The sequence below is a fragment of the Danio rerio genome, chromosome 7 (genome assembly GCF_049306965.1).
Source record: "Danio rerio strain Tuebingen ecotype United States chromosome 7, GRCz12tu, whole genome shotgun sequence".
NCBI lineage: Eukaryota > Metazoa > Chordata > Actinopteri > Cypriniformes > Danionidae > Danio > Danio rerio.
This window is the reverse complement of record NC_133182.1, coordinates 20625835-20649076: the sequence shown is the minus strand read 5'-3', so window position 1 is coordinate 20649076 and position 23242 is coordinate 20625835. Positions and strand designations below refer to the sequence as shown.

General features: G+C 37.4%; 2 protein-coding genes across 2 annotated transcripts; both read right to left on the bottom strand.

Annotated features, from left to right (window-relative positions):
- Positions 1-2420: 2420 nt before the first annotated feature.
- On the bottom strand, positions 2421-10740 carry tnfsf12 (TNF superfamily member 12). The gene is given in 6 exon segments (NM_001076607.1): positions 2421-3729; positions 4171-4298; positions 4391-4414; positions 4511-4558; positions 5998-6079; positions 10238-10740. Coding segments are annotated over 6 exon segments (711 nt in total). The 5' UTR covers positions 10412-10740; the 3' UTR covers positions 2421-3474.
- Positions 10741-16020: 5280 nt separating this feature from the next.
- On the bottom strand, positions 16021-22575 carry sat2a.2 (spermidine/spermine N1-acetyltransferase family member 2a, tandem duplicate 2). The gene is made up of 6 exons (NM_001008598.1): positions 22441-22575; positions 18044-18095; positions 17840-17923; positions 16807-16908; positions 16669-16709; positions 16021-16541 (listed from the first exon to the last, which is right to left on the bottom strand). Exons 1-6 carry the CDS (start codon positions 22501-22503, stop codon positions 16368-16370), a joined length of 516 nt encoding a protein of 171 aa, NP_001008598.1. The 5' UTR covers positions 22504-22575; the 3' UTR covers positions 16021-16367.
- Positions 22576-23242: the final 667 nt, after the last annotated feature.

Genomic DNA, 23242 nt, shown 5'->3' with positions numbered 1-23242 from the left:
CTGGGTTATTCAATTCAACGAAAAAATTACTCATATAAACCGTTGTAATGAGTGAGATTATTACTCACGAAACAGCCTTAAACTCGCTCGTGTTTCAGTAGTTCGACGTTCAGATCTTCTATTCAAAGGACTCCTCGCAAAACAAGTAAGTTGTCGTTTGCTTCTTTCTGATTTTGACAAAGAAGAGCCAATCTTCTCACAAATGACTGTTTCACGAACAAATGACTCTTATGAACAAGTTATTTTTAATCCTGCAGGATGGTTAATGAATTTACAACTGACTCACCCACATTTTCACGAGTCTTGCTTCTGTGCGACTTTACCGTTAAAGCTGCAGTCTTTATTTTAATGTAAGAGCGAGCGCGGCCATCTTAACATGAATGTAGGCTAACGTTACGTCTTATTATTTGTTTCCATCTATATTACATTGCAGTTTAAAAAGGTACGTTGCTGTTTTATTATGCAAACTTTGTATTTGCTCTCATATTTTATTGTAGTGTTATTAACCATACATTTGTTGTCCAAATAGTTTTACGGTTTTTATAATGAATGTATCTGTTTCTTACACAAGAAAAAGCTGTGATGCTGCAAAATAAGATGGATCCATAAGGCAGGTGTTTTTGTCTGGAGCCATATTTGACTACACAGCATATTTACATCCAGGTAATTGTTGAATTATTATGGTTATGTATATTTTCTACTTTTCAAGTTGCTTATTTGTCCTTTGACTTATTTTATTTATTTTAATGTAAGGTATGTAACACTGTTACCTAGGGCTTTGAAAATCTACTGAATTTCATTCTTGATTCATTCTTAATGGGCTGTATGCACAGCCAGTGTTTTTCAACTTATTATGAACCTGCAGAGAAAGGTTTATGTGACTTTTCAATTTTACAGGATACTTTTACAGCATCGATGTTGTAATGTAATTCAAATATAACTAGTTAAATACACTTAAGCATCCATTTGGCTGTTAATGAGTAAAAAGAGACAAAAGACTGTTGAATCGCAGCCGCCGTCATTAGCAGCATGCGAGCCGAGTGCAGAAACTCCATTGAAAACACTGCAGTTAGGCATGGGATGGTATAATATTCTGATGGTATGATAACCTTGGAAAAAAAATATCACGGTATTGTGATTACTGTTTTAAAATATATATTTTTTAAATGTCTGTGTAAAAAAAATCCCCTTTGAAAACAATATATGAAGAGTTCAAATGCAATATGATTATGTTGAGTTATTTCATTTTGTGTGTGTTTATTCCATGTGCGTGTATATAGATATATATGTATATAATTTTATTTTGTTGTTTTTTGTTTTAAGATTTATAAAATTTTGGAGCAGTAAACATGTCAGGCTGAATAATGAAAATGACGCATTGACTTCTGCTGTCTTCATTTGTTTCCAAAACACTGATTTCTTTACAATTTAAAAGCTCTTTGGATATTTTTTCTGCTAGAGATACTGTTGTCCTAAAAAATGTAAATAAAAACTCTTACACATACCTTAGGAATGGTATTACAGAAAATGTTGGTGGTTTTAAAACCTTGACTTTTACAAACCGCAGTATACCTTGAAAATGGTTATCATCCCATACCTACACTGCAGTAAAACTAATTTCTATATTTCTATATTTTTTTATAATTTCTATAAGACATGGCACAGAAAAATAGAATTTAACACAGTGCTTCTAGTTTGGTCTGATGCACACTTCATATTGTATCTCAGCCAGGCAGTGAAGATCGCTGATTTTTAAAGAAATCAGATCTTAAATGCCGTGATTTTATTTATTATTAATTTTATTTATTTATTTTATTTTTTATTTTTTTATAAGATTTCTATTTACCAGAAGTCCTGGAACTGGCTGACTGAAATTTAAAGTCTGTGTGCATGTACTCCATTATCGTTAATGTAGAAACTTCAGTCTCATATACAGTCAAATTTTGTATAGATTTTTTTCATATGATCTAAACAAATATAGCCTTGTAAGGAAGAAGCATTTTGTGTGTATTTTTTAATATCAAAACTGCCTCCTTCACCTCAAATTCACATGTTGACTCTCGCTGAATCTGCCAGCACTTCATCTCCAACCAGTCAGGTTTATCTTGGATGTTTTAAAAGCAAAAAATGGTCCCGCTAGCCAAATGTAGATTTTGTTCAAGGAGTGAACCCAAACAGACAAAAAAAAGTAGTGAGCAGACAAAGGGGGAAGGAATGGGGCTAGAGACCAGTAGGGAATAAGCACATGTTTTTCCTCAAAGGTTTTCAACAATTTGGATTCAGGAAGTGAGAGTCCAGAAGCAAGTGGAAATAAAAAGGTTTTGCAGGGGTCCGCATGAGGGTTCAGGAAATACAAAGAGGAAGCCGGTTGAATTATAAGGAAACCCATTTGAGGCAAAGTGCATTTAAAACAGCGGTTGTGATCTCCATTTAAGATTTAATTCATTGACAAGATTTATGAAAGGCTTCAGAAGCGGAAATCATGTAGACATTAACAGATTTGACTCACCAGTGGTTTCATACATTTCTAATTAGTGAGATTAAATGAATTTAAGGTGGTGTAAAAAAAAAATCTGTAACTTTACTTAAACTAATTAAAAATAGACATGAAATTGCACATTATATAAAAACCAAAGGCATATTGTGACTTTTTAAGGGTCCACGCCATCAACCTTCATGCTATATGTACACATAAGTCCACTTTAGGAACAGTACAGTACACAAGATACATCATCTGCTTTAAGTCACTGCCTTTTTACTGATAAATATTATTATATGTTTGGTATGTCACAGTGACAGTGTATTTGGAGAGAAATGTGGCATTTTTGCAACAACTAAAGTTTCATGTATCATTCAATGCATATTTAGGCCCTCTGTGCTTTCATAACGACCAACCAAAACCTTCATTTTTCTGCACTGAACCCATCCAGTGGTAAGGCAGTTCAGGAACTGGGGCAACTCCATTTTGGTCCAGCCAAGTAACCAGTGGTGAAACCTCTCATGCTTGTAGTGGCCAGGAAAGCTGCTGAAAATTCATCTTCCTTCTGTTCAAACTGGTTATGCCAGTATATAAGCCAACCACGCTGCTGGAGCAACATCTCTGGTATGCTGTAATTAAAAGCTATATTTATATAGTAGAAATTGTGCTGGTTTGTGTTTAATAAGGCATTTGCAGCCAAACCAGCATAGTACCAAATGATTCTCCATAAATTGGTCCAACAAGGCAAGTTGAGCAGGCAATAACATCCTGATGACATCTGCACTGAAGGCCACTTGTGCTCATAAAGGGGTCATCCATGACCGTGCACAGCTGTTTAAAAAAAATGTTTCTTTCAGAGTCAAAATTCTCTCTGTTAAGGCAATGTCGGGTTCAAAGAGACAAGTTCAGGATAGATACTTTAGACCAGTGATCTGTGGAAAACTATAAAAGTCTGCTGTCCGTACAGTTGAGGTGTCTGGAAACTCTCAGTGCATCTAGTTGACTTTAAAGAGGCCGAAATAGTGCTTGCCTGACGTCTGCAGACTGAAGGAAGCTCCGGTGACAGCCTTCAGCTCGGTCCCCTTGTTAAGGCGAAGGAGGCCGGAGACCTGGCATGGCTTCAGGAAGTGAAACCTGTGAGAGCCAGAGGCTGGAGTGGTTCCGTACCCTTCAATGCACTGGAGCAAAGGGCCTTTAGGAATGGACACTTCGAGCTTCACATACTGACTCTGGTTCTCGTTGAAGTGTACCTGGGGGTGGAAACACAGATGGTGCCAAACGGCAGGAGAAAGAGAATGAAACAGGAATGTTATGAGAGACCAATTCAGTGCAGGAGACAGAGCATGAAGGCCTTTAACACAGCGCAAGAGAAAGAAAAGTTATGATTAAACCAGAAGCTCTTTGATTTGGTTTTGGAGGAACCACAGAAAGCGGTAATGGAATTTGATTTGAAACGAGGAATTTACAGTATCTGTCTGTCTATGTATTCATCTGTATAGCATATATTGTTCAGTCTCGATCGTATCTATCATTGTTAAATTGATTTCTTGGAAATTCTGGTTATTTTTATGACACTTAAATTTAATGCAGTTCCACATCCTGTTTTCTAGCTTTAATTGCGGTGATTGCAGACACACTATATACATAGCTATGCTACCACTGTGCCAGAAAAGTCAGCAAAAACAACTTACTTGACAATACACGAAGTAGACGCCGCTACGCTCCACTCTGAAGGTGCCGGTCTCTGAATTGTAGTTCACTGCCCTGCTCATATTCAGCTGCTCCTCAGTCCATCCTTTAATGACTCCTTCGTTTCCAACTGAGACACACACACATTATTAGACAATATTCCTCTGTTCACAAAATGTTCCACATTACGCATGCATACAGTATACTCCCGGAATAACTCACCTTTTTGGAAGGAATCACTGGTTACTGTTGACAAATGAATACATATTAGACTGGGATAGTTCAATAGCAATTTGGGTGTCTGATTGAGAAATGAAATGATCTGCAATGTTGTCTACTTACTCTCAAAATGAGAGGCCACTTTTCGTCCGTTTCCTTTCTTCCCTCCCACTAGCAAGACAAAAACAAAAGAAAAGCATGTTTTGGAAAAAGAGACAGAACTCTGTGCATCTGAAATGCAGATAAGAGTCATCCATGAGGAGCTCCTGCATCTTCCAGCGTTAAACAGCTGTGCAGATGCAAACATCATGGATTAATCAAAAATAATTTATACACCAGCTGAGGTCCTGATTGTCAAAGCAGATGGTGAAATATTTCCTTTCAGCTCTGTTCTACACTTCTCCTAGTCTTTTGTTTTCAGTAACAGGCACTCCGCACAGAATTTTCTGCGTTCACCCCAGCAGCTGGTTCTAGTCAACAACGAGGCAAAAATTAAGAAAAATGAATCGTTGGCTCTTTCCTAACCTTTCTCATGCAGAAAATAATATTCATGTGAAATGAGATAGATTAACAGCTATGGCTACCGTTCAACCGAACGCAATAATTCAAACAAACCACCTTGAGAAATGTGTGGGTTTTGTTTTTTTCTTTGCCCCTCTCCGGAGACTCTCGAGTCTGGCCTCAGGGGAGCTGTCTGAACTCCTGCTAGTCCGTCAAAATGTGCACTGACTGATCACCTACGTTTCAGACTTCAAAAGGAACCTCTCAGAAATGGTTAAACGACTGTTATTTCTGGCTGACCGTTTAAGCTCGAAGCCGTGACTGTCCCCAAGGGGCACTATTCTGGGCTAGGAAAACAGCATATTTTGAGGAATGATTGTGGATAAGCATTTTGGCTCGGAAATCAGACAGCCGTCAGGTGTCAGCTGAAGACTTGCGGCTGCTCATTAGACTTCTGACGGCCCATCTGTTCTTCCCCAATGTTTATTTTGTTGATCTTTTTGGCCGCGGCTTGTTGTTTTTACCCTGTTGGCACTGGTTTTTCCACCGGCCTCGAGATTCCTTATCGCATAATTGCAGAATTATAGTCTATTGGTAATTAAAGCTATTTCAGGCTTCAATGCAGGGGTCACTCTTTTTAGATGCTTGCTAAAACCACTGTACCCTTGCGGTCCTTGTGCCAGTTGGTTTTCGCCGGGTGCGTGTCCATCCAGCTCAAACCTGTAATTTCTGCTGTCATTCAGCCTGCTGCCTACTGTTTCCTGTTGCAGCTTTTGGAAACACATGCCCAATGGTTTACCCAAGGTGCCTTGGTGTCCAAAAACGGTTTGGTCTGTGTAAATATTGCGTGCAACAACCAAAGATTCCTCTGCAGCTGGAAAGACTGCAGGTGATCCAAGGTTTTTTGACAACAGCTGTCGTGTGTCGGTTTTACGCTTGGGGTTTTTCTCCTGCATTTTTAAAATCCCTATGGTTTCATTCGATTTCCGTCAAAGAGCTTGTTTTAATAAATAGTCTGTAAGTAAAGCTGTCATTTCTTCTCCTCTGTGCAATGCATTTCAGTAACTGGCTTTCTGCCTGACATTATGACATATGATGTCCTTCAGTACCATCTCTGCGGAACCTCTGGCTCTCCAACAGTTCGCGTTTTTCCAGGATCAGTTGGAAGATGGCCTTACGCTGCATATTCACCTGAAGGAGAGAGAGAAATAACAAGTGAGAGCAGAAAAAAGAATCCAATTTTTCATCACTCTCAACAGCTTTTGCAGACAGATATGGAAGACAGACGCGACCAGCATGACCGGGCCAGGAATGGAACCTAAATATGTGTGTCAGGATTGAGCAGGCCACTGGAGAGAAACACTGCTGGCTTCTATTAACTGGCGTTTTGCGGGTAACCCATGCAGTAGTCATAGCCTTTTGAAATAATCTGGAGGCGTTCCTGAGCGAGACACAAACAAACAGTCGCCAGAAGCATGGAAAACATTGAAATTGAGTTTTTAATAGGTCAACCACTTCCCCTAAATGCCATTAACAACACCTTGTAGGGTTTTTTACCCCTTGATGCAATACATTCCGGGAATGCTTCTCTGTTAAAAGGAAGCTTTAAATTAAGTGAAAAAGAAAAGGCTGACAAACAATGTGACAAGCATGTGAAAGCTTTGTCAGCAGTTTAACAAATGTCTGGCAACCGAAACTGTGGTTGTGCCCCGAGATGAAGTGAGTACCTATCCATCTGGAGGTTCAGTCTACTCCATGCAAAGTGCACAATAACTGTACTGTGCTACAAAAGACACAGTTAGAGTTGCGTGTGTGTGTGTGTGACCTCAGACAGTGGTTAATAACACTTCTTTAAAAATACTTTTTAGGGGTTAAAAGTTTGGAATGTAGTTATTAAATTATAATTCACAATAGCTCATGCACGTGGAAAAGTGGAAAAACTTTGCACTGCTGCCAACTCTTCATTATAGCACATCACACAGAAATGCAGATCATGCCAGTTCATATTTTTATACAATTTCTGAAAATCTGCCGAAGTCATATTCACTACATTCCAATATGCATAAAGTAGGCTGCTTATAATAGCATGGATTAAAAACCTCACTAATGTTAATTAAGTGTCAAAGAGTTCACAAAAAGTGTTTAGAGAATGAATTTATTTAATACATGTGCTTATGTTTAAAGCAACACCTGCCTATGCGTTTCTTTTTTGACATCTCAGATCCTGATTGGATTGATGTCTTTAAGATGTTTCTGAACAGTGATGGTTCAGTCGGGAGTGGGTCTAGATTTTAATGTAATCTAATTATGTAGTTGAGCATGATCGCCTTACAGCAAGAAGGCCGCTGGTTTGAGCCTAGACGGGGTCAGTTGACATTTCTGTGCGGAGTTTGCATGTTCTCCCTCTTTTGCGTGGGTTTCCTCCAAGTCCAAAGACATGCACTATAGGTGAATTGGGTAAGCTAAATTGTTCGTTTGGTATGTGTGTGAATGAGTGTGTATGGGTGTTTCCCAGTTATGGGTTGCAGCTGAAAAGGCATCCACTGCGTAAAACATATGCTGGATAAGTTGGTGGTTTATTCCACTGTGGTGACACCTGATTAATAAAGGGACGAAGCTGAAAAGAAAATGAATGACTTATGTAGTTATGACAAGGCATGGGCCGGAATAAGATTCTGACAGTATGATAACCGTGGATAAAAATTTTATGGTATCCTATTATGATTACTGCTCTAAAATATGTTCTTTTTAAATTTCTGGGTAAAAAAACAACCTTTTCCCCATTGAACACAATATATTTTATTTTAAGAGACATTTATACTATTTTGGAACAATAGATTTTGTTGCAGAGGCTCCTTTTCTGCGGGAGATACTGTTGCCCTAAAAAATGTTGTAGGTATGGTATAACAGAAAAATTTGGCTGTTTTAAAACTTTGACTTTTCCAAATCGCGCTAAACCTTGAAACTAGTTATTGTCCCATGATGACAAACCAATAACGCTTCTTAAATCACAGATTAAAAAATAAACAAATTAAGATGTAATTGCAACATTACTCACAATTCTGTCATTTTCATATAATTTCAAGTTTTATTTGTGGCATCTGTCAGTTATATATCGCTCAATTTTTACTTTATTTGACAGTTTTGAGAAATTCAGCATTCTTGTGAATCTATGTTTAAAATTTGATGATTCATAATTCTGACTTCCTCAAAATGAGGACTTTATTTATCAATATTGTGAGTTACTATCTTATTATCTTATATTCTGATTCAGACCTTTTTTATTTGTTTGAATTCTCTGAATAACTACGTTTTTAAAGTTATAAGTCTGTTTCTTGCAGTTTTACCAATTTTTTTCTTTCTATTTCTATAATTTCTTTCAATTGTGATTTATGGGATTTCTTGCAGCGAGAAGCTTATTTACAAAATTCTGAGTTAACTTTTTCTCAGAACTTTGATACAAATGAGCAGTTTCAAGTATAAAAACTGAAACTGTGAGAGACGACGTTGCATACTGAAAAGAACTGTGAAATTCAAAACAATCACATAAAAGTCAGATAAAATTGATCTTATTCCATGGTGGAATTAAATGAAATGCTCCCTAATTCTGAAAAACAAATCTCACTGCTCTGGAATGCTTAGGCTTTATTTATTTATTCATTCATTCATTTTCGGCTTAGTCTCTTTATTAATCAGGGGTCACCACAGCGAAATGAACCGCCAACTTATCTAACATATGTTTTACTCAGCGGATGCCCTTCAAGCTGCAACCCAGCACTGGGAAACACCCATACACTCTTGTATTCACACCCACACATACACTTCGGCAAATTAAGCTTATTTAATTCACCTATAGCACATGTCTTTGGACTGTGGGGGGAAACCGGAGCACTCGGAGGAAACCCACGCCAACATGGAGGGAACAAGCATATGCCAAACAGAAAAGCCAATTGACCCAACCAGAGCTCAAACCAATGACCTTCTTGCTGGGAGGCAATAGCGCTATTCAATGCACCGCTGTGTTGCCCGCTTAGGCTTTATATTAAATAAAAGCACAAAAGCGTGGTAGCCTTTCATTTTCAGTCACTAAATGATTACTCCATTTACACAATTTTTTTTAATTACTCGCTATCTGCTCATTCTTAAGAGTTTCCAAACCTTTATGAGTTTCCTTATTCTGGTGAACACAAGATTTTCTAAAGAAAGCTGAAAAGCCACTGACTTTCATAGTAGGAAAAACAAATATAGAAGTCAATAGTTACCAGTTTTCACCATTCTTCAGAATATCTTCTTTTTTTATTGATCAGAACAAAAATTTGTAAAGGTCTAAAAACAAATAAAAAGTGAGTAAATTATGACTTTTTTGGTGTGAACTAGCAAATTACTTTAAGAGGTTCATCCAGTTCTTGAACTCCATAATAGGTGCCAGTTCGATTCACCAAAAACAAAATCATACACAAAAATCATTTGTGCGTTTATAAGTGTATTATTTGAACACTTAAAAAAGAATCGGATCATAAGAGTCATTCGTTCGGCAGTCGTTCTACACACGCAGCATAGTTTGATTCCCTAAAAAGAACCGGATCATAAGAGTCATTAATTCTGGAGTCGCGCAGTGGTTGCTGTGTGTGTTTCGTGCTGTGTTCAGTAGCGGTGTTTGGAAGAGTTGTGTGTGATTCATGAGCCTTCACTTCAGCGCGCTGTTCCGTCCACATCGGCGGAAGAAATAAGCCACTTCTGTTCCAGTAATTAAAACAATACTGACATTCATGACAACACACACTTCTGACAGTGCAACCCATCTGTGCTTGAGGGCAGGCTATAAGACTCTAATAGTAGCTTACGAGTTGCAAATCATTTCACCATAATTACACAATTGCTTTACGAGACGCGATGCTTAAAAGGCAATGTCAGCTGGCTCCGAGACGCGCGCGTGCCAAGTACTCCAAGATTTCCAGTAAATTGCCCTAAACACGGAGCAAAACTGGCAACAAAATCATCACACTTGGCAGCGACTTTAGAAACTAAATAGGCCATAACTCACAGCACCCCGCGCGCAAAGTCTGGAAGGGTCATAAAAACGCGTCCCGCAGACCCCCAGCGGTGCCGCAGCTGTATGTTTGTATAATCAAGTGCCTCGATACAATTACATTCCTCGTGATATAGTGTGTAGAATACCTCACCCCCGAAAAAGCTTGCAAAGTGCTCTCACTGTCAGCACCACAAGATCGTGCATGGCAGAATATTAAAATAAAGACAATGCGAAAAATAATTGCATGATGGTGATTAGTGAGTGTGCAAGAACGCATGCATGCATCGAAAGACAAACCCCAAAGCGATCGCGTTTACCTGCTCCAAGCGCTCCTGCAGAGTTTGGAAAGACCTCGACAGGTCCCGCGTTTGTCGCAGCGTCCACACTGTAAATATGGCACTGCACACGGCCAGAGACAGCGCGAGCACGGCCATCAGCGACCAGACCCAGCGCAGCGTGCGGATCCGTCTCCTCTGGAAAATTCGCTGCATTGTTGCGCACGCGGGTCGTTCACCGTTCTGGAGCTTCCACGTCAATCATTGTGTCCGTAATCCACGAGAACATCCCTGAGCCTCTCCGGTAGGTCCCGTGCGCGAGCGCTTCTCCAAGTCAGAGCGCAAATGCAGCACTTGCAAGACTGACCCCAGCAAGTCGGCCAGTGCTTTTGGTATATGGAGACGTGTTTATTGCGTGGACCGCGTCTGGCACAGATGGCATAGCAGTATTCTGTTCATTCTTGCTCTGAGTGTTGTCAGTAGCCCAGTAGGGATTTGCATTTTATTTACGTCTTCCAGGGAGCTGAATCTCTGGCATGACCTGCTCGTGTTCTCACTGATAGATAGATGATGGTCTAGTCCACGAGAGGTGTCATTTCAAAGCACTCCTGCGTCCATGCGCTCAAGTATGCACTGCAGGGAAGTGAGTCCTGCACAGCAGTGGAAAACAGATTTCCTCCCCCCTCCCTCGTGCGCTGCCAAGTATTCTTATTCTGTAGTGAAATAGGATTGAGCTCCGTCCTGCCTCAGATCAACAAGTGCGCGTCTTTTATATGCTTGGTTGAACTGGTTGTTCTCTACGGTTTTTTACAGTGTGTGGCCGTGCACTAATGAAGCAAAGAGTGCTGATTATTGTTACCACAATGTACATACCAAGGGATGCTTTAGTTTTAAAGGGAATTGGAATGAAACCTTTCTGGATGAAAGATAATAGCTGAGATTTTGAGGATGTTAATAGTGTACAGAACCAGAGAAGTATAAAGAACATTAATATGGTAAATATTATACCAGGCTCTATTTATTTAGCAATATACAATTTGGGGATATACTATGGAACTGTTGGGGAGTGTGGTCCATGGAAAAATTTGGAGGAAATTGAAAATAACTTAATTAATAAACAGACAAATAAATATAATTCCAATTAAATAATTGTCACTAAACAAGTGTTAATAATTAAAATTAAATCGGATAATAATCCAAAAGTTCTAATATTAAAATAATAGCTAAATGGGATTTAAATAAGATGCAAAAAATAAAAATAAATAAAATAAATGCAAATAACCCTTTGTAGGGCACCCATTAAAACTTTAGGTACACCTCGAGTTAAACCCCTTTTGCCTTCAGAACTGCCTTAATCCTTCATGGTATAGATTCAACAAGGTACTGGAAATATTTTTGAGATTTTGGTCCATATTGACATGATAGCATCACACAATTGCTGAAGATTTGTCAGCTGCATATCCATAATGCGAATCTCTCATCCCACCACATCCTAAATAGTTGTGGAGGCCATCTGAGTACAGTGAACTCATTGTCATGTTCAAGAAACCAGTCTGAGATGGTTCACGCTTTATGACATGGCGCGTTATCCTGCTGGAAATAGCCATCAAAGGATTGTTGATGAGTATTGTTGAGTTTTGATGAGTATATGAGTATACTCAGTTAGGCTGTGGCGTTGACATGATGTTCAATTGCTCCTAATGGACCCAAAGTGTGCTTAGAAAATATCCCCCACACCAATACACCACCTTTACCACCAGCCTGAAGCGTTGATATAAGGCAGGATGGATCCATGTTTTCATGTTGTTTATGCCAAATTCTGACCCTACCATCCGAATGTCGCAGCAGAAATCGAGACTCATCAGACCAGGCAATGTTTCTTCAATCTTATATTGTCCAATTTTGGTGAGCCTGTGTGAATTGCGTTTCCTGTTCTTAACTGACAGGAGTGGCACCCGGTGTGGTCTACTGCTGCTGTAGCTCATCTGCCTCAAGGTTGGATGTGTTGTGCATTCAGAGATGCTCTTCTGCACACCTCGGTTGTAACAAGTTATTTGAGTTACTGTTGCCTTTTTATCATCTCAAACCAGTCTGGCCCTTCTGACCTCTTGCATCAACAAGAAATTTGCGTCCAATTTGCACTCATTGCTATTTTTTTCTTTTTCTGACTATTCTCTGTAAACCCTAGAAATGGTTGTGCTTGAAAATCCCACTAGATCAGCAGTTTCTGAAATACTCAGAGCAGCCTGTCCAGCTGTAACAACCATGATATGTTCAAAGTCACTTAAATCATCTTTATTCTCCATTCTGATGCTCAGTTTGAACTGCAGCAGATCATCTTGACCATGTCTAAATGCATAAATGCATTGAGTTGCTGCCGTGTGATTGGCTGATTAGAAATTTAGTTTTAGAGTTAATATTATAATACAATGTTATTACTGAAATACATAATATACATTACTATTCTATATTGTATAAGAGTTAAAGCAAACAAATAAATACAAATCAGAATAAAGAATTCCACGGCGGAATGAACCACCAGCTTATCCAGCATATGTTTTAGGCAGCAGATGCCCTTCCAGCTGCAATCCATCACTGGGAAACACCCATACACTCTCATTCATTCACACTCATACACTATGGCCAATTTAGCATACCTAATTCACCTGTACCGCATGTCTTTAGACTGTGGGGGAAACCTGAGCACTGTAAGGAAACCCACACTAACAAGGGGAGAACATGCAATCTCCACACAGAAATGCCAACTGACCCACCCGAGGTTCGAACCAGTGACTTTTTTAGCTGTGAGGTGACATCGCTCCCGACTACGTCGTCAAGTTATAATTTAGGTTACTTAAATTTAGGAACTAATATAAATACAGGAACTAAGTATTTTAACCTATTAAAAATATAGTGTAAAAATTGGGTCATGCAAGAAATATTATTTAATAAATTATTTATTATTAAGAAACAAAATACATTAAAAGATTATTATTTATATTTATGCATTTCTGCCAGGTAACCTCAATCAGTTCATAATGTCATAGAAGCCATGTAAACTTTTTAGAGGCCTTCAGAAGGAACTGTGTGTGTTATTTTAAACAGCTGTGATTAAAATAACCTGCATTATCTTTAAATGACATGTAAATGTTTGCTTGAGCGAGGTTTTATCTGTTAATCCCAAGTCTAATATTTCCTTTAGTCTATCTCTGGAACCTGTTGTCATTTTTATCTCCTCTGTGGTCTATAAAATTTCAAATAGTGCAGACGAATAATTGCCTATTCCTTTCCTACCATAAATATTGTGGAGAAGTGTGTAGTTCTGCTCTTCCCACTCCCATGACAGCTAAACAACAGGATGGTTTCCTGGCAAGGACTTTGATTATTATGAGTCAGAAAATGAGCAAATCAGAGCCTGAGTCTGATTTATGGTGTTTTTCCCTCATTGGGTTTGCTTATGAAACTTTGTCCTGCCAATCAGCTAAGGTTTTAATGGATTAAATGAAACAACATATGTACACCGCGGTTGTCTCAGTTGTTATTAACATCGAAATATTGTTTGAATTCCTCAGTGAAGTACTCTGGAGAAAGTCCTAAATGTGGGATATCGTTAATCAGTTTTCTGGGCGAACACTTGATGTCGCTGTTGTTTAAGTTTTGGCAACTGCGACGTGCTTCTTTTGTTCCCACAGCTGGGAAATGGAGTAATCTGCTGGCCAAATGTGAATTTCACTTCCAACTACACTTTATTCTGTGGTCACTGATGCAGAAGGGAGCTTTGATGGCATTAATTATGTTTATTTTAGAATTAGATGTGCATAGTTTTGTTCAACACTAATCTACATCACATAGCATTAAAGGCTTGGGCAAGTGAAAACACATGCTGCAAAAACGGCGTAAATCTATTTTTATTGATGACCAATAGGACAGAGGAAACATCAGAATCCACAGTACATTGGATACAGCAGCTTGTAACAATGTCACTTTTGCTCGTCGTCTTCACTATGGGGCTACACAGTTTTATTTTTAAGTGCTAGAAAATAACAGTACCATTTTAATAAGTCATAGAATATTACAAGTTACAGGTAACTAAAATAATAGACTGAGGTACTTGCATGTCTTTCGTGTTCAAGATGTATTTACTTACAGCTCAGTATTTTGTTCTAAAATAAGTTTTGGCAATAAACATAAAACAATAGTAAATACAAAAACAGTGAAATTCCAGTAAGAAAACAGTGAATTATTGATTAGGCCAGAATCACAATTGTAAAGGGTGTAAGGAATCAGTATCACTTGAAATTATAAGGAATTTGCATGTTTCGAGGCAACATTACAAGCAGCTTCTGCTGGTTGTGGTTCTCAGCTCATTTTGCCTAAAAAATAGGTCACCCAAATATGAAAATTTACTCGCCTTCCAGCAGTCCAACATGAAGATGACTTCTTCAGTGAAACATAATGTTTTTTAGCTGACACCATTGTCCATGGTGTTTTACATATGCAAGTTATCAGTAATTTGAAACTCAAAAAAGCACTTATAAGCAAACAGAAAAATGAATTTACATGTAAGCCTGATTTTGTTTTTTGTTTTTTACTGTGAGTGCAGAGCACTTGAGAGATGTTTTTAGGTCATTGTAACTTATTAAACTAAGCTAATCATGTTCTAGCTTGATTTTATAAGTTATGAAAGCTGTTTTAAGTCAGTTTAGCATAATATAAGTTCAATGGACTCATAAGGTTAATTTGATTCATCTTAAAATTTAAAGCAACCAGGATTTTTTTACAGTGCAGGAAACCCTCACTTGGCCTAAATTTGCACTGCATGAGCATGCCCTTTTCATGACCTTTTCCAGATTGATTGAGATTCCTTTATCTGGACTTATTTTTCCAGAATATTCTTGCAAGCTTTTGTATTATCACTGTTTTGAATTGTACATAAACTGGTAGACTATCACTTTGGCACTTTTATAGCACACCTTTATTTTTGGACTTTAGGAAACACTTTATTTTAATGCTCCATTTAAGTATTAGTAGACGTCTGCTTTATATCTGCTGATACTGCTCCTTCAACAGACATTTAACTGACTACTGTATAAGAAACTTTGCAGGTACATGTCAGTTTACATCAACCCCAACCCTAACCTAACCATCTACTTGTAATCTAATGAGAATTAGTTGGCATGTAGATGCAATGTAACTTAAATTCAACAAATGGCCCATGATAAAGAAAGTGTGACAACTATATGCTTTCATTAGACTGATCTTGTTTAAATTTAGTTTTAAAGCCCAGTGAATGTTAGTGAATACACCTTTCCTACCACAGTTATTTGGTATTGGTCTTTTAACACTTACAAACCTCTTACACATCTAAAATCTGAGCTCTTTTAAACTGTGTTACCTGCTGAATGTTACATACATCTGGTCCTTGTCATCAACAAAGCTATAGAAGCTGAAATGTCATTATGTGTCATTATGTGTATAATGACTGACCAACTATTCCAGCATATTCCAGCCACAACCCAGTACTGGGGAACACCCATACGCTCTCACGTTCACTCACACACACACACACACACACATACACTATGACCAATTTCGTTTATTAAATTTACCTATAGCACATGTCTTTGGACTGTGGGCGAACCGGAGCACCCAGAGGAAACCAACGCGAATATGGCGAGAACATGCAAACTCCACACAGAAAAGCCAACTGACCCAGACTTGAACCAGCAACCTTCTTGCTGTGAGGTGATAATGCTAACCACTGAGCCACCATGCCACCCAGCCTAGTATCTTGTCAGAGGCAAATAACAACATAAAGGCACATGTTTTTCAACAAATACTAAATTTTATTAGTATATGACATAAGTGACCAGTAGAAATGTATGTCATGTCCTCCACCGATTAGATTTTTAAATCTAAAAGTGCTGATAGTAGATGCCATTTTTTTATGAATGGCTAAGAACTATAGGTTTCAGCTAAAATGTTCTACTGCAAATTAGTCACATATCTAGAGTAAATTAAAAGCAAATTTGAACTTTTCAATATTTTATTCAAAATGTTTTGTTTTTTTAAATGTGCCCATTTTTCAGCTTACGGCCTTCCTGTGCATATCTAGCCATGTGTAACTTAGTAACCTACAGTAGTTGAGAGTGGAACCAATGTTCTTGATCGTTCAAAGCTCTCCCTGTGCCAAGTGTTGAAGAGCTTCACCCTCACAGCGCATGCAGTGATAGCCGAGTTCAGAGGTCACGTCCCAGCAGCCCTGCTTCAGGTAGAAGTCCAGAGATGACTTATTCCAGTCCAGCACAGTGAAGTTGAGCTGAGTGCAACCAGCAGCCAGACCAAGCTGAGAGGAGCACGATCACAAACATGTCAGATTTACACATAGTCAACACAGCAGGGTAAATAAAAGTTTGTGATTCTTTGCTTATTTATTATGCAACAATTTTCTAGCACAGATAAAAATCATTTACCTGTGAAACTTTGGTCATCAGAGCCTTGCCAATGCCCTTGCCTGGAAATGCTCAAAGAAAATTGCTAAGCAGTCTGAGTTTATGGATTATTTAAAAACTTAAAATTAAACAAAATTATACAGTTTTGTATTTTTTTACCTCTGAACTCTGCCATCACATACAGATCCACCATGTACACTGCTCGACCTTTCCACGTGTTGTACATGTAGAAGTACAGAGAGTAACCGATCTTGGTATGACCTTGGTATGAAGTCACGCAAATAATTTCTGTCAGTTTAATAGCAAAAAATAACTTGCATATGATTTGCATGTATGAGGAGCACATGTAGAACACATTTTGAAAAATGTTAGAATCCTGTGACCATTGACTTCCATTGTAGGAAAACTACAGTGGCCAAAAGAGCTTAACGTGCTGCAATTTAACAAAACACGTGCAATTACAAAAAACGGCAGCAAGTTAAGAAAAGATCTTTCAGTTTGACAGCACACATGCAGCAAATCCACACTTTGCAAACGCATAAAAAAATGCTGCATTTTCCCGCAATGCAAACGATTAATAAAACGCACTGCATTTTCTTACAACGCAAAGGAAATGGTTCAAGGAGACCCTAAAACGTGACGGATTAAGGTATTTAGGTTATAGTTATTTAGGCTAATACATACTAAAGACAAGGGAATCAGGATGTTAAAATAAACAAACATAAAACTCACCTTAGATCACATGCAACTTCACTAAGAAAATAGTCAGAGCACAGCAGCGTCCATCACGTTTTTCACAACATTACAGTTGTGTTCAGTTCTCTGCATTGTGAGAAAATGCAGCACGTTTTATTAATGTTTGTGTTGTGGGAAAATGCAGGGCAGTTTTTATTATTTTTTTATGTGTATGAATCATGAGAATTTGCAGCACATGTGCTGTCAAACAGACGAAGATCTTTTCCTAATATGCTGGTGTTTTTTGTAATTGCATGTGGTTTCTTAAATTGCAGCACATTAAGCTCTTTCGGTCACCGTAGAAAACAAACACTATATGGAAGTCAATGTTTACAGCTTTTCAACAATTTTCAAAATGTCTTCTTTTGTGCTTAACAAAAAAGAGAGGGTACAACAGTTTTTAATCTGCTTTAGTAATAATAATGAAAAATATAGTTAATTATGTTTTTACTCTCACCCTCTCTGGACTTTAAGTGTTCTGGTACTTCAGCAATAATTCCATGGAAAAAAGGGTTTTTGGAAAATCCATCCTGCTCCAGATCTATAGTAATAGAAGTACAGTTGATTATAGATCCAAATTCTTATTATAGAAACCCACAGTATGAATTGCTCCATGCAAATCATTGTAATTTTAGTGGAGAAGGGAAACAATCAGCCTTACCTCTTTGTGTGATCTTGACATGGTCAGAAACTTTCTCAAACTCTGCCAATTCCTATAGTTAAACAATTTAAACAGTTCAACACAATTGCTTAATTCTGCCATGCTATGGTGACATTTTCTTTTCCTTTTTTTTTTTTTTGATTTTGAGCACTTGTCACAATAATGTCATGAGATGAGAAATCATAGAGGAATAAAATTTCTCTTCATCTTTATGCATATACAAGGTTACTGCACAATAATAAACTTTGTATTTTGTTTCAGTATGATGTAATAGTATGACAAAAGACACTAACGTTTTTTTTTTTTATCATGTATTGCAATTGCTTTACTTGTTACATGTTTGGTATATGCTGAGTAATATGTTCTTATCTCAAGTGAACCATTTAGTTTTACAGTTCATTACAGCAGTGTCCACTTTTTTATTTCAAAATACAAAACTGTTACCCAATGAGTAGGGCGTACATTAAATTAATTGAGAAATTACGACTGATTAGAATATAGAATAATTAGAATTAGAATAAAATATTTGCCCCTCTCCTTTGCGACAGAGATTCAGAATGCACAGCAGTCACAGCTGACAGGTAAAGGCTACTGAATGAAAATTAAACTATATAATTTACACTTGTCATTTCCAGCTACAGTTTTATGGATTATACATATGATTGTAAATGCTTTATAAGTTGCAAAATTAATTTAAACTGAATTACCCAAATTGATGTGTGTAACGTACATCATCCCTAATGATAATTTTATTATTATATGAATGATAATTAATCCCTAATTGTATTCAAACATTTAGAAAAGTAGGATTGCATTTTCACGGGACCATGGGATGCATTTCAAAATAGGTGTATCAAAAATGTATTGCAAAATTCTGATTTAAATGTCTTTTCAGTATTGACATTCACACTTTTGATGTTTGAGCAATCCATTTTCTATAAATACATTTTGATCAATAATTTGATGTGGTTACAATAAGTTAATATGATTTTGAAAAAGCATTATTGTGATGGCTGTTTCACAAACAAATAATTCTATTGAACTGAGTCTTCTCAGTAAACTGTTTGAATCAGTCTTCTTGCATGCATGACCAGGCTGCCTGCCTCACAGAACTGGTAACTCTATCTCAAAACAGGTCCCATTTTTAAAAAGAGTTCCACATGCAGTAAGTACAGTATATAATACAAGCTTGGATAGACCTAAAAATAAGGGAAAATTATCATTGTTTCAATCCAACTAGGAAATGGCTGACACTTATTATTGAATTACTAACTTTTAGACCGAGATTTACTTCACCTCAGTTTACTTAAATGATCATTATTCCTTCATTTCATAAAATTACCCTTTTCTTGGTCCTGATTCTCTTTATTGAGAACCAAAGGGCTTTGGTTTTTTGGCATGGTTTCATATGGCAGGGCAGGCAAATGTCTGGGGCCTCAGGCCAGAAGGGGCCCAGGGGGCTGACCAATTTTAAATCACTAAATTATTGACAAGTTTCCTGGCAAAATGGTAGATTTCCTAATGCCGAGTTCAGACTGCACCATTTTCTAAATAGCTGTGTCACAGATGTTTTCACACTACATTACTATCTTGGGTAGCATTTTGTTGCTGTTGTGTTTATACCAATGACTGTAAAAAATATGGACGACGCGACAGCCCTTTTTCCCATTGAACGCCTTGAGGGCAAAACGCCTGCTTGACGGGCACAAACTGTCGCAAAAGACTGCTGAAATTGGAGCCAGACATGCGCAGAAGGATTGTCTGATGGAGCCAGAGGAGGAGCCGCGAAAATGAGCAGAGTCGAGCTTCCAACCAAACGCTTCATGTAAAATCAACTACGCCCCCCGAACTTCTCAGCATGCGTTTGCTGTCATATCAACACAAATGGATGTAATAACGTTAACAAATATGAGGGTTTTATATATTTAATCGCGCCAGCTCCGGGCTGCAGCGCATAACTTACTCGCGGCGTCGCGGGCTGATTCCGGCTCGCATGCGGCAGCGCCGGCTCGCTCGGCCGCCGCATCTGGCTCGATTGACTCGGACTGGAATCGGGCAGTGAGTCCAGGCATCCGGAGTAGGTCCAGCAGAGGTAACATTAGTCAGTCTGAGCTCTAAGAGATAAGTCTCCGGCAGGCGAGAATCTAGCCGGAACTGTGTTTTGCTATTTGGGTGGCTAGGCGTGTATCAGCAAACTAATAAAGCCCGAAAAAAGCCCTGAACTTAGCGAATAAACAGTGTTCCACCAGGATCATGTATGTCAGAAACTATAGTTTACTGCTGAACTCATTTTGTCATGGTAAAATAACACAGAAATCGAATAATAACATTTCAGTCTACTTCAGTCTCCTGCCGAAGCTCAGACGCCGCGCTTTGAGAAACTGTCAATCACAGCTGTCAATCACGATGACACGCCCAGCATTAAATTACTGCTAAAAACAAACTGTTTACAAAAATGAAGATCTGCACCTATTTCAGCACAATAACCAGTGCCTTAATCGACCACGACTATCTTTCGGGACATTTTATTGCAAGTGTAATATTTTTTTTTATTTGGGCTCAAGTCTCCTTCATTAACACGGAGGAGGCGGGCTTTATGACTTGTACTGCAGCCAGCCCCCAGGGGGCGATCTAACGGCCGAAACCTTCACTCAAACGTAGGCTTGCGGCACACTTGGTTTATACTCTAAGACTACACTGGATCGACGACAGGGAATTTCACACTTCATGACTTTGTAATAGGAACAACAAATTTTTCCTCAGTTTTTTTGGGTCTAAATAGACTAAAAATAAGCCCTTTTAACTTTTCCCCCAACCTCCTGCTGGCCTGCAGATACCTATACTAGTGGATGCTGCTCTCTCATTGGCTGTAGGTGATCACATTTCAAACCCTTGCTTTAGCTCTGATAAAAGTTGTTTTTTATTATTAGTAAAATAACGCAGCGTTTGGATGCTTTCATTAATCTCAAGTCATCAGTCAACAGTTGTTGCTCTAATGTTTATAATCCATATAAAATGTGAAGCGGATTGGTTATTTACCTTGTCACATGATTTAAGGTGTGCTTACAGCATTTTGAACTTGAATGTTTTCAAGGTGCATCTGCAAAAAGCAAGCGCTTAATTTTTCTTTAGATATCAAATCAAAGCTGTATCCAGTCTAGCCAGTCTTAACTGTCAAGCAAAAATGCTCAATTAATATGGTGTCTGGATATTATATTTTCAATGTGTCGTGTAGACTTTGTTGTGGTTTTAGGATAAGAAAAATGAGTGAACCTTTTATTAGTCCACTCTAGCAATATACATGTTGCATTTTACTCCATAAATTAAATGCTTAAGAGCCATAATACACGCATCGGCACATAGTTTAATCGTCTGTATTGGAATTGTTAAATCATATTGCCCTCGTGAAATCAAATAAAAAAGGAAAAAAATGAATGGTACAAGCTAGGCTGAAGGACATTCAAAAATTGCATATACTGTATGTCAATGGATAATGGTGATTATACAAAATGCATGTAGCAATATATATATATATATATATATATATATATATATATATATATATATATATATATATTCAAAAACAAAAAATATACAATAACAAAAAGACTTAATAAATATAAAGTCTTTTATCTTTCTGGCAGTGAAAAATTCTAAATTGATATTGTATATAAAGAAATAGGCTATATTGCAAACATTAGCTGGCTATTTATTATCATAGCAAGAAAACTAATTTTGGATTTGAACAACCAGCAATAGCTTTACAATCTTTATATTGTACAACAACAGTGTTTTATTTAGCTGGTTTAGACCAAACTTTTGCCTTTTGTGTAAAATAACTTTATTGGATCTGTATTTGATACATATATCTGATACAGATAAATAAATATATATATATTTGATGTATATCTGATACAGATCAGATTAAAATTTTTAATAAATTGTTCAATTTTCTAGCAGATTTTTGTAGAATAAAGCCCTTCAGTTTTATCCAAAAACATTGGTATGATGTACAGCAAATAAAATTGATCATGTGTGTTTTAAATTTAAAAAAAAAAAAAAAAAAAATCAAGCACTGACAATAATTTGTCATAATGCTTGAACAGAGGGGTCCCCAGATAAAATTATGCTTAATTTTGGGACTCCCAGAGATTGGTGGTGCCCGATTTGCTAACTTTGCATGTACAACGGGTCAGTCCTGCATACCACTGTATTATGAACATGCAATCCAATGCATTTTCAAATAATTTTTAAAAGATAATTTTGCTATCATTTCTGCTTGTGCGTTACATCAATACACTTAGGGTAATACATTTCTAATTTATTTTTCATTTAATGACACAGTTGATTAGTGTTTTTATTTTTCTAAAAGTTTTTAAATAGTATGATCAACTCACCAGTATCATCCGAGAAATGTCCTTACAATCCTCAAAGGTGGCGGCCCGGATTGTGAAATCCATCTTGCAGTTAACAATAAGAACACACAGTGTGGAGCAAAACCTGAGTATTCTAATGTCAACGTGGACTATAATGAAATGGAAAAATACAGAAGAGATGTATTTATATTGCTTTGACACTCACACCATGCCAAGTAAAGATGAAACTGCTGAAACAGCGCCATCTGTAGTTTCTGATATGATTATGCAAACAGTTAAATATACCCTCTGTAAAGGACTCTGGACCATTCTGAGCTATACCGTCTCGCTGTTGACAGTACACTTCACTGTGCAAAAAGCATCTTTACATCTTTAGGCTTGTAAATTGACATACACCCAGTGTTTAATTAGGCTAATTGAAGTGTTGTTTTGCAAAGCTTAATCTTGTCATTATACTAATAGTTGTTATCGGCTTTGGTGTCTATTTAAACGAAAGGTTTTTGATCGGAAGTTTGGTGGCAGAACAGTCAATTAAATGAGACACCTCTGTGGACCCAGCTAATCCAAATGATATGTTAATATTAGTGCAATAATTCCAAAATTTGTCCAATAATAAAGATATTGATGATAATGATGATAATATTAATAATACTAATTTAAATACAACAAATTTTTTACATTTAATTATAAATGTGCTGAGTGTGCTGTCGCATATGAATCACATTCTGGGTTTCTACAAAAAAGACTCCCAATTGGTAATTAAGAAAAATAAAACAATGATTTACATAAAAAAAAAAAAAAAAAAGTTCTGCCGTTCTCTGTA